A 13,015-nucleotide genomic window follows, 5' to 3' on the forward strand; every position below is an offset into this window, starting at 1 on the left:
TTTTGAACAATGCACTGCATCATTTTAAATACAATGTGTAATTGTAGAACTTGTGATAAGATTTTAACAATAACATTCAAAGTAGCCATAACCAGTGGCATTATTAGGCCTATTTTAGGGGAGCTTTTTAGCTCCCCAAATAAATGTGTATTTATTGGCTTAAGTCTTGAATAGTTTGCTATTACCCCCCCACCCAAAGAAAAGTGTATTTCTACTTTGAGTGTGGAAACTTTCTGTTTGGTTGCTGAGGATTTAAAGGCTCATTCTCCCCGAGAGACATACTTTTATTCCAGCGTGGAGTGGCTGTGAACTTGGAGTGTATCCTACGAAGATTACGGTATGTGACGGAAGGCATCCTGGATCAGAGAATTATCACAGGGGACACACACACACACACACACACACAGATGGTCAAACATGTGGCCAGAACATGTAAACGCCACACACAATGGAGGGGGGCGGAATTTAGCCCAACATTCTGGAGGTTTGAGGCTAACTGCACATGATTAAAAGCAAGGGCGTAACTTTGGCTGGAACATTGGGGGGGTTGAGGTCTCCACCCATTACGGGGGAAACATGATTATTGGGGGGGTTGTATTAACTGGTCTTGATTTATTGGGGGGGCTGCAAGCCCCCCATCCCCCCCGTAATTTACGCCCATGATTAAAAGACCATGTCACCAAAAAAACATTTGCATGGGCACCAGCATGATTCAGAGATAGACAAATATGACAAATGTTACAAAAAGAACATAACAGTATAGGAGATGAAATGAGCAAAATCCTCTCCGAAAGCTATAGATGAACATCTTTCAGTAACAATCATGCCATAATCTTCGAGTGAAATTTTAAGTGAGCACAAAACTGTTCCTGCATGACTTTTACTAAAGAATCGATTGATTCAGCTGTATATAAATAGAGTTTCTCTTTCAACAGTTCTCACTGAGAGATACTGTGTTATAGTGAAGATGTCACTTAACAACAGATGTGTTCCACGATTGTGTGAATCCATCAGCAGTGAAGCGTCAGGCAGTTCGGAAAGCAAGGATCTTACAGCAAAATCATCTGAATAGGAGCACAATCAGGAAGTTAACGGTGAAGTTATGGCACTCAGTGAAGAAGGGCACTCTGTGAATCACTCCAGACGCAGCAGAGCTCACAGTGATTATGATTATGACGGGTCTTTGGGTAGAAGGCGAGGCCGTCAGAGCCTTTGACATTTGTCTTGGGGTTGCGCTCTGTTGTCATATCCCTGCGGAAATTACAGTGCTGGGTCCAGGTTGAACCAAATGGACTTCTGTGGGTGTCTGTTATATGTCCAGGAAACCGTGACAGGGCCTCATCAACTGGAAATCTGAAATGGATCTCAGAAAAAGACTCAATTAGCACTTAAGGCCACAAATGCAGATGCTCATTAGTGAGGTACTTTGGTGGACAGATCTGGGGAGGCTTGTTTGTTTCTTGCAGGTGTGGATTCCGGTGACTGAGACTGATACAGACAGATAAATACCTGTAGCACTTGAATGGTAAATCTAAGCAGACAAGCTGGGAATGAAAGATCCGGCAAATAGCTGGTGTATTCACCCTCTTTGATAATTGAGAAAGGTAAACAAGAAAGTGGTGGAAGTTACTGGGAATGCAAGAGAGGAAGGAAAAGGTGCATAATCAGTGTTGGGCTGAGCTGCAGATATTGTACGATGGCATTAATGCACAACAAACAGAAACAGGGGGAAATTGGCCATTGAGTGTCTATTGAATTATTTATTAGCCCGGCTGATTAACTATTCAAATACGGTTGGGATTCTGCACAGTTGTACTGATATAATCAATAGTAGGAATTCCAGTAGGAATGTGAATAATAGCCCAGTTAAAATGAAGCTGGAAGTGTTTAGCTATTATGGACGACGAACCTTGCAGAACCTTGATGCTGTTAACATGGGGGAATTCCTGTCTCACTCTCTCTTAATATGTGGGCTATGTATACAGTTAATTTTCAGATCTGTCTCAATTCCAGTCATTTGTGTACCTACAGGGCAGTTTCTTCTGCGATTTTCCCTCAATTAAACAGAAAAATAGTTCATTAAAATCGAGTGGATTTCATTTATAATGCTTTACTGCAAACATTACACTTAAATGATTGGAGAAGCAGGTGTCATGCCCCCCCGAAATATTCTGAGAGAAACTGATGGAAAATGTTTAGCAAAAGCTAAAAGTTTCTGTCAAATGCACACGGTGACAGTGAGGAAGATCTCTCATAAAGATGCAGGTACACAGCGCTCACAGTGGACAGGCTGAACAATTGCAGCACAGCACCAATCCATTTTACAGTGACTCCTCACGGGCTGTTTGATTCCCAAACTAGAGGGAGTATCCGCGCTGGTTTCGGCCCCTGCTTCAGTGGCTGCTGTGATATGTCCTTTATAGGACAATTGGCAACATCTTGCTAGCATTCAGCATTAAGGATCTAAGTCTCTGCCCTGCTGTAGAATGAATCACAGCCAACAGAGGGAACAGCCAGATTCTAGCACATCCAGCACATTATTTTTTAATCAGTGGCCTTTTGAGGTGTAAGAACAATATTGAATGTTTCCATAAGGACAGATGTTTGTGTGTGTGCATATGTTTACCAAGCGTGGCCATACACAGCAGATTATTTAACATCAAAAATCAATTTTTAATGAAAATACAACCAACCTACATTTATATATTTGCATTTATCGCTTAATATACAAGTTTTACACTGCTATTGCATTTTCTGAGATTTTTTAATGTTAGAAATAAAAGCTAAGCGTTTTGGTCAAGAGTACTGTGGCAGATCTCCTGTTGTCTACACACAGCCTTAACTACTGCTCCCCCTGCTGTCCATGGAATTGTGGAGAATGATCACCAAGCTTATAGTTGGACAGTGATATTTTTGAGCAGGCCATGGATTTGTATTCAGCCAGCATGTGATCTGGGCTCCCTGTGGTGGCTGTATATATAATTAAGACCTCAGCTTGTGCACAACCGCTGAGGAATGATGCAAGGAATCTCCAGCTCTGGGGAGACCCCCATGGTGATGCCCGTGGTCTCAGATCTGCTCTGCCAATCCAGGTTCCAGTTGAGCTCCATTTAATCTCCCTCCCAGACTGTCTCACGGCCATCAGGCACTCGAGCACCACCCAGCTTCGACCCGCTGTACCTCGTTAACTGTGATGAGCATGGGAGCTTCATAGGAGGTCCTCATTGAAAGCTAATCCTTACCAGCAGAGCCCTGACCAGACTCCATCGCTTACGTGAAACAAAGTCAGCAGTTTGATACTATGTGGCCAGATTATCATGAACTATAGTGTGGGCAGTGGTTTCTTGATGGTTAGGGAAGTGCACTTGTAATCGAAAGATTGCAGGTTCGAATCCCTGACCAGCAAGGCACCACTAAGGTATCCTTAGTGAGGTCCCGCCCCCAAGCACTGGTCCCCGGGCGCTGAATTAGCTGCCCCCTGCTATGTCACTAAAGTCACATATGGGTTGAATGCAGAGGACACATTTCGTTGTTGTGCACTGTGTGCTGTGCTGTGTTGACAATGACCACTGATCACTAAATTCTAGTTCTTGGTCTTCAATCAGCATTCAGATGGATGGGTGATGTTTCAATGGGTTTTTCCAGCAGTACTGGAAAAAATAAGGGTGGGAATCCAAAAAGAAATGCTGGTTTTCTACTCTGAGCAAGATATGAGGCTGCAAATTGACTATAACAAATTAACATCATAGGGTAATATGAAGTTCATGATCACTCATTTTGACTAGTGTACTTGGTGTGGGATTTCCGCAGCTACTTAGGACACCAACAGGCTCGAAATATAAGATAATCAGCCGACGTGTAAGCGGAAATGCCCACATGCATCCCATAATCTCCATCACCACGGCGCTGTGCTCGGGGTGGAAGCTGTAACTGGGCTTTGTTTTTGCAGATGCCGGTCATATGAGGATTGCTGTGGCACTCGCTGCTGCGTCAGGGCCCTGTCCATACAGAGGCTGTGGTACTTCTGGTAAGCACCATCCTGCCTTTACCCATTCCCCACCCAGACCACACCCCCTGACCCCAGTCCCACCCAGACCACACCCCCTGACCCCAGTCCCACCCATCCCCATCCATCCACCTGCAGTCTTGCTCTGATAAGAGCTATGGTTCTCTCACTATCCCGTGCCGTTACTCTGTGCATCACCAGTTCCACGAATCTCGCAAATCAGTTCTGTAATAAATACACAGATGCTACAGGTGTTCAGACAGGAAAGACGGAAAACATTCAGATTTTAATGCAGCTACGCTACCAGTCAAATGTTTTTGCACACACTGAGATTTTCTACATTTGCATGTTACTACATGTCAATTAACATTTACTAAAAATACACTCAATATTCTTTGCTATCAAATACATTTACAGTATGTACAGTATTTTGAATTTCTTATAACTTGTAAAGAGAAATTCTGAAGGAAAGTTATATATTGCAGAGAAACTTTTTGTTTTCTGCCCTTCATGGTTCCATCGGTGCTGCAGCCCACTGCCAGCTGCCTCTCCCCCCCCTCCGTAGCTGTGCGACGTTTGCAGGCTCTCGGGCCTGTGTTGGCAGCTTGGAGTCTCAGTTTGGGGGGTAAGAGGGGGGGGTCACGACAGCCGTCACCGGGCTGAAGGTGATCCCAGCATATCAGAGCGGCCATAAGAGAAAGCAAGGGGGGCGTAACACCATCAGAGGTCCCACAAAAAAGGGCATTTTTGAGTCACCAGTTCATGTAGGTGCCTGTCTTCAGACTGCAGGAGGAAACCCACGCAATGCAGGGGGCGAACATGCAAAATCCACACGCACAGAGCAAATGTGGGATCCAACCCCCTCAGCGTGTGTGCCTGCGCCACTACACATTGAGCCACTGTATTGTTTTTGATTTTTGTTTTTGGCACTATTTCCTGCAGACTTTTAACTTTGTATTTTGGGACAGATTTCTGTTTTCTGGATATGCAGCCATGCTTGATAAGAATGGCCCCCGCTGCTGGCTGTCTTTGTGGAGGGGCCCCGTTTCACAGCAGGTCCCGATTCTGCTGTCAGGGGTGTCAGGAAGCTGGCGGTCTCCAGCCGTGTGCTGGCTTTGTGTGTGTGTGTGTGCGCGTGTGTGCGTGTGTGTGCGCGCGTGTGTGTGTGTGTGCGCGTGTGTGCGTACACGTAGGCAGTCTTCCGTCTGCAAGCTTCGCCCCCACACAGATGAGACGTGTCTCGTGCCGTTAGCTAATATACCACATTAGCAATCCTGCAGCGAGACGGGACCAAAAATAACAGAGAGGAGACAGGAAATGCAGATTTTATTTAGAACCACCCCATCTCACTTTGCGTCTCACTTTGTGGATCGTACAGAGGCAGCGGAGCCTCCAGGTTAATTCATGGCAGGGGGCATGGGAGGAGGGGACACTGGGGTTAAGAGTAAAATTGGGGGGGTGTTGGGGCATCTGAAGAGGATGGACTGTATGTACATTTGCATGCAGTTCATCCTGGGAGCTACAAAAATTCTAGTTGCACACATACATAAGTAAATATGGTAAAACTGCAATTTGTTTTGTATGACTGACATGGCTCAATGCCAATGAAAATGGGTTGGAGAACCCAGGGGCCAATCCATCTAGCTCCCCGCCATCCCGCCATGTGACCGATAGAGAGCCGCCCTTGGAGGTGTGACGGACTGAGCTTTCATCTCTTCTTTCCTCCTGACTCAGCAGGTTTTTCAAGCTCTTACTTTGAGAACTATCTTAACACTGGCATCGCATCTAAAGTTAAGCGCAGCATGGTAGCTCAGTGGATAGCGGCCTTGCCTGTAGGGATTTTTTAAGGTGGGGGGACATAAGAGGGGCCATAATACACACAGAGGGGCCAACCGTATCATTAGCCAATGATATGTTTAAAATTGGTGAGTGACAGGGGGTGGGGCACTCCAGGGGCCAATAAGCATTCAACTGGGGCCAGTACCCCTGTGGTTCCGTCTCACACCACCAGGTTTGGGGCTCAAATCCTGCCCAGGCTCTGTAAGTATGAATGCTGTGTGGGTTTTCTCCAGGTTCTCCAGTTTAATCCCGCAGTCCAGATATGCCTTGGTGAGCTAGTTGCTAAATTACCCAAAATGTGTCTAGGGTGTAAACCTTGAACCCCAGGCTGCCTGGTATAGGTTCTAAGCCTCCGGTGTTAACCTGAACTGGATAAGTATGTGCAAGAGATGTCATCCTTCCTGATTCGGCAAATTGCTTTTCAAATTAAAATACCCTTTTAATTTTTCGGTCACTTGAGCATGCTGCAAATGACATTAGTACTCTACACTGATCCTTAAAGAAGTCCTTATTATCAAGGGTTGGTTCAAATAAGAGACACAATGTACAAGCTATTGCGGAGTTAGCACCGAGGAACATCAGTGTACCCTGTAAATTCTGCAAGGGATTGATGGAACTCTGTAAAATCATACAGTACATGAAACAAAGACCCCAGTGAAGCACGCTGGAGAAAATAGTTGGGAAAACCTCTGTAAACTCATTAAATAGTGTGACAATCGGCAGTGTTGTTGACTCACACCTCCTGGATTGCGAATTCCATTCCTGCCCCTGGCTCTGTGTGCACAGTTTGTGTATATGCCCCTGTCTCCATGGGCTTCCTCTGGGTACTACAGTTTCCTTCTGCATCGCAATAACAGGCACGTAGGTGGACTGGTGCATCCAGTTTTTAGGGGTTCCAAACCCCCAGTCCGCAGAATGATGGGGGTAGAGGTTCCACCTATCTTGCAAATTCGGGGATCAGCCTATACTGAAAAATAAAATACTGTATCTTGTATTGGTCCTCAAGGATATGGGATCTGTCCTATATTTTCCCACATATTGTACCCTCCCCCACACCCAATCTAAATCGCCCAGAGCGTATGTATGTCTGTGTGCCTGGTGATGGACTGGCATCCCATCCAAGGTGTCTGAGGTGCCTGTGAGCTCCAAGCTGCCTATGACTCTATAGTGGGTATGCAGTAATGGATGGCTGCATTTCAAAAGCCTGCTTCATGTTCACTCTTACAAGCTAGTATCAAACTGTGCCTTCTAGAAAAATTTGTTTTGAGTTATGGAAAGGGGACAAGTTGTTAATGGAAAAAAAAAAAAACATTTCTACCCCTGATGTCTCACTGGCTTGTTTAGAAACCGTTATCGATTTACGTCGGCTGTAATGGTGCTCAGCTATGTTTTCAAAGCTTCAAAATTCCATTAAAAATAATGAAATCCAGCATGTCTCCAGGCTAAGAGGGGTTTATTAAGTGGGAGCTCCAGTCTCCCTTTGCTGTTTAACATCAAGGATTTGTTCTGTGCGTTACTGGATCCTCCCTACGTATCAATTAGCGCTTCCCATCCCCTATGGGCTTGTTTTTATATACATTACTGGGCAAAAATCTTAGGCAGTCAAAGAAAAGTGTGGAGAAAGTGTGTACAGTATGTGCTCAGAAAAAAATAATTCAACAGTAGAAAATAATAAAATTAACAGTAACAAAAAATAAACCAGAATTTCTTCTGTTCTCCAAAAAGTTTCTATAATATCTTGTGGGATGGCTAGATCACAGTCTCCAAACCCCTTCTTAGGGGCACCTCACCCATCCCTTGTGTTTGTTACATTTCTCCACCGGTTCATTTAATTGATTAGCAAAATTTGTTAAATAACCCAATGAGGTATTGATTAGCCAAATGATTTGTGGTAGTGGTCAAGTCAGAAAATGTGTGGGTGTGTTGGACGTTTGCTTCAAATACCGGGGTGACTTTAAAAGAGGCTCGGAAATGGCTAAGCTAACACACTTTGACAGACATACCATAGTTCTACACCAACATGAAGATCATCTAAACATGATTTTCTTTGACTAAGACTTTTGCACAGTAGTGTATATAATATATTTTTAATTATGATATTTTATTACTCATTAAATTATTATTCATTTTCTGTAATCACTAGTCCTATTCAGGGTTGAGGGGGCTGCAGAGCCTATCCCGGGGGTGGGGCGCCAACCCATCGCAGGGCACAGTCACACACCATTCACTCACACAGGCACACCTGTGGGCAATCTGGCAGCTCAAATTAACCTCAGGTTTTTGGACTGTAGGGGGAAACCAGAATACCCAGAGGAAACCCCTCAAGAACACATGGAGAACATGGAAATGCCACACACATGGAGCCTGGAACCAGGGAGGCAACAGTGCTAATCACTGCACCACCATGCAGCCCATTATTATTATTATTATTATTATTACCACTGAGCGCCCCCCCCCCCCCCCCCCCCCACTCCACCAGTTTTACATTTGCCACCCCCCTGATACAGTAAATTGTTGTGAGTTACAGACCAAGAAATAATGTGGGTTCTCAGGCAGCACTGTGGGTTCCGTTTGAGCAGCACTGGACCAGTGGTTCATAACTGGCTGTAATGGGAAGTTGTATTTTCTTGACATTGATGATGGTGTGGCATGAGCAGTCCATAACCAAGACCCTGAAGAGATACCCAAAATTGCAGACTACGCCACCCCAAGCCTTGCACCCAGAGACATACTCCCAGGAATATAGATATAGACGTTCGTGTAACGAAGTAGGACAGAGACGCAGCTCAAATCAACAGTTTATTTGGCCCAACACAGGATTGCTATACCCCTGGGGCAGTTAGCACTGGTTCCAGAGCTCACAACATTGCATTCCCCAATCGAGGACAGATGACACTCGCTCAGACTGGACCTCTGGGCGGTTCGCAGGGCCCCTACCCCCCTACAAGCACCTGCACAATAGGTACCTAGGCCAAGTAAATTGCACCAGCTAGAGTGAGGACCACCACCAGCGAGACAGGACCCGACTCAGGCCGCTACCCCTGAAATATAAATACAACAGAGGATTGGGATTATAATTACACTCCACGGTCTGTTAATCAGCGTGAGGCATGTACAAATATAATTACCCCAAAATATACGACGAAAAGAAACACACTGCAAACCAAATAAACATCCCCAATACAAGGCAAATCATTCAAAAACACACAAAGCAAAACCAAAAGCTAACATGCATTTAAATAAAAAATAACAAACTTACCCAAAACAAATACGTGCAAATGGGAAATACAAATAATCAAAGGACTTCCGGCAGCACTATGCCGCCGAAAGAAAGAAAACCGAATCCCCGATAAATCCAGCCCCACGACCGTGCACATGCAGCTCATCCGCATGGGACTACTCCACACCGCCCCCACTCGGCCGGATGACCAAACACACGGCAAGAAGCGCTGAGGCTACAACGTTACAAAAGCCGCATCACAGGGATAAAACAAAACAGCAGTGAAGTGCAGCGCCCCAGGATAACCCTGGAACACATTATCACAATCAGCCATAAACACTATACACTGGCCAACCGATGGTCCAAATGGATACATATTACCTGTCCCCGGCAGATGACAGCAGCATGGACCTGCTCCTACTGCTCCGTTGACTGCAGACCCAAAGAACGTCAGTTTACACATGGAATAATGTCCCAAATGGGACCGCAGCAAATCTTGCTTGCAACAGGCTTACTGGGAGAATAACCTTTGCATATGCCGGCATCCCGCGGTGCGAACCGCTTTAATCCGTGAAACAGTGGGGGGGGGGGGGCGGGGGCGCAGATTAACCATGCAGCCCCGCTGCCCCACCTCAGCTGGCTTGCCGAATCGCCTAAGTTCAGACACTATTCCCTTCCGGACGCCAACTTATATACAATTAGGTACTGCCCCACCCCACCCCCCCTGACTACGACGACCCTATAGGGCGTGAGACAAGCCAAAATACTCACACCGCTACCATGCCAGACATCAGAAGCCCCTCCCAGCCTGAATATTACTTATATACTCGGTAATTGTGTGTGTGTTTTTAAAACCTCTAAAACCAAATAATCAACCAATATATCATACAAGAGGAAAGTGTCAGAATAGCTTCCTCTGTTCAATAGCTGAGACAGCTTGTCAGTGGCTTCTGGCACCGTTTTTGTTGTCAGAATGGTTACGGTGAGGTTATGGGTCATGAGGCTTGATACTGCGATATGTCTTCTGTTTCTCAAGACACACAGTAATTAAACTGAGACAGACTGATTGAATGTAAGCCTGTGTCAGGGGCAGCAAAAGTACACAGTCTGTGACCTAAGAGATGCTGGGGACGCAACAGTGAGGTTTATTCTACAGCGACTGAAATGACATTTTGGGAAATCAGCTGTGCCATTGAGCAAATTGCCTGAATTTCATTAGTAATACCCCAGCCAGATAACTAGGTATAATTGCAAGGTATATTTTGATTTAAAACATCAGTGATATCACTAAATAAGAGCGGAAGTGCAGGTGTATTGCTGGGCACTGGGGCTGGCGTACAGGGCCCATGTCTGCGGGCAATCTGAACCATAGAGCTTCCCGCCGCTGCTCTACAGGACCACGACTGGGGGCTTTCAGTTAGCATTACACTGCAATGACATGCATTTTGTCATGCCCAAGGATGCTAACTGCTATCCGCTAACGGCTGACCCACATAAGCATATGATGCCCCCTACCCCATAAGGAGTTCAGGCTGAAGTGGAAGAAGCTCAATGCCAATGCATCTCGTCCTCTCCACCAACGGGATGTTGCCTAGTAACACAGTGCCAAAGCACCTTTTCGCAGGGGACAACTGAGTCCCCCGAGGTTCATTTTTCATCCATAGCTAACTCATATAACCTATTTCAGAACTTCTAGAATTACTCCCAGGGATCAATAAAGTCAATCTTAATTCTTTTCTTGTTCTCTACCTTTTTCCTACTCAGATTTTTAATTCTGTATAACTGTTCTAAGTGTCCATCTTCCATGCTGTGATTGTTTAATCTTTGTCATTTATGCTATTTGTGTCTTCAGACATCCCATCTAAGGCATGCTGATTTCAGGGAGACAGATGAGGGACAACCGGACGGGGATGCTGGCTAGGCTTGGCCAGTATGAGGGTAATACCATAGATTTGATGACTGCACAGTGTTGACAGTAAAATTTGCTGACTGGGGCTAGAGGGTGGAAATAAAATTTGCTAACCAGGTGGGGTGAGGTAACATTGGTAAAATTGCGACTGAATAGCAGAGCGACGGATATCCGGGACATTCCGCATCATTCACGGGTGTCGCTGAGCTGTTGTCAATTTGAGAGCGACTCCCAAAACTTCCAGGAGAGATAACAAAGTATCTCTCAGTGCATTTTGCCCATCATGAGCATTATCCATTAATCATCTTGTTATCGAGTTAAAGACACAAATGCCACAATTGAGAGGTTGTGCAGCTCTGGTTTACAGATAGAAATGCTCCATATTTTGGTCTTATTCTTTTGGGAGGGGTGGCAATTCGGGTGGCCAGGTATTTGCTAGGGGGGCCATGGCCACCTCTAACCCCACCTTTGATCCATCCCTAGGTGTGCAGGTGCTGGAACAGAAGATAAATCTGTACTAGATGGGGGGGTCTGGAGGGTGGGTTTGGAGGTTGATCTGACAAACACTGACTTAAGGAACAGGGACATAGGCAGAATAGCATATATTCTTTAGAAAACCATGGCAAATTTATGGTCTTTTAGAAACTGTCCACTCCTTATGTCACGTCGATTATATCGTTGAAGTAAAAAATTACACACCTACGCATAATTCAGTTATTCTAAGAATACTGCATGTGAATCATCAGCGCTTTTTACGGGGATTAGAGTTACCTTCGATGGCAACATTCCCTTATTAGATTGTACAAACGGAGCTATTTAACGCCCACAGAACAACTTGTACGCTCTGAAAAATTTATAAGATCTCTATCTTGGTGCATGTACCTGTCGAGCATAAAGACGTTTGTGAATGTCATAGACCTGTGGTCCGGGGACTGTGTTCAGTTCATTAAACAATGTGCAGGGCAGTGGCGCATCTTGGCAAGGGCAAGACGAGCAATTGCGCAGGGCAGCATGTTCTGAGAGGGCGTTCACTTACCGTGGGTGACAAACATCAGCAAATTACCTCTGAATCCAAGCAACTGTTGCTGGGAGTAACAGCTGGACAGTAGCATCTTTTAATCTGCCTAATAGCAACTCTGCCAGTTACAGATGTAACAAGCGACAAGGAAGCACAATGTGTCAGTCATTACAGCGTGGGTAACTATTACTGGATGAATTACTACACTGGTGAACCTGGTGATAGTGGAGGGAGAAAACGGGGTAATACTCACTGGTAGACCCCTTCGTCCAAAGGGACGTGAGCTTGATGGGCCGAATGGCCTCCTCTGTTTTGTATAATTCTTATGTTCTTAAGTTTAGGAGGGCGTTTCAAACTGGTAGCCCTTCGTATGGCTCAGTACCCGTGAAGTAGCTCTCAGTTTCAAAAAGGTTGATGAGCCCTGGTCTAGTCAATAAACAAATGTAGTTTGTGAGGTACATTGTTTGCTCACTGTGTAAATGTGGTGCGTAAAGTATGTTGTCTAGATAATGTGTAAATGTAGTATGTGAAGTACACTGTCTAGTCATTGTATAAATGTAGTATGTGATGTATATTGTTTAGTCAATCTGTAAATGTAGTATCTGAAGTATATATGAGACGATCTGTCAATCTTAGCATGTTGTAGTATATTTTTTTAGTAAATATAGCACCATGGGGCTCAGGGAAACGTTATTTCATCCCAGGTGTATGCCTGTATATTGATGGACTGACAATAAAAATCTCCTGAATCTTGAATCCTCTGATGGGCTCTGGTACAATCATGGTGCAGAGCAGTCTGTATACTTTGGCACTTGGTGCGGGCAGATGGATGCGTTGGCCGGCCAGCTATGGTGCACAGCTGAATACTGAGCCAGGAACAACTGGGGGATAAGAGTAACAACAGTCTCTGGCTCATCCCAAAGATCAGCGACTGGGAGAAATTGCCTGGCTTTTCCAATGACAGGGAGAGCACTCCCTGCCAGGGAGACCCAAAGACACCTTGAAACCTCTGCGAAAATAAGT

At 45.2% G+C, this 13,015-nt stretch overlaps 1 protein-coding gene across 1 annotated transcript in view; it reads left to right on the plus strand.

Moving 5' to 3' along the window:
• The window catches only part of vopp1b (VOPP1 WW domain binding protein b), a 228,171-nt gene that overhangs the window by 200,780 nt on the left and 14,376 nt on the right, over positions 1-13,015 (plus strand). Inside the window, exon 3 of the mRNA XM_072700119.1 lies at positions 3,950-4,027. Within this exon, the coding sequence (XP_072556220.1) occupies positions 3,950-4,027 (78 nt within the window). The remainder of the gene's footprint in view (positions 1-3,949; positions 4,028-13,015) is intronic.

The sequence above is a fragment of the Paramormyrops kingsleyae genome, chromosome 15 (assembly GCF_048594095.1).
Source record: "Paramormyrops kingsleyae isolate MSU_618 chromosome 15, PKINGS_0.4, whole genome shotgun sequence".
Classification (NCBI taxonomy): domain Eukaryota; kingdom Metazoa; phylum Chordata; class Actinopteri; order Osteoglossiformes; family Mormyridae; genus Paramormyrops; species Paramormyrops kingsleyae.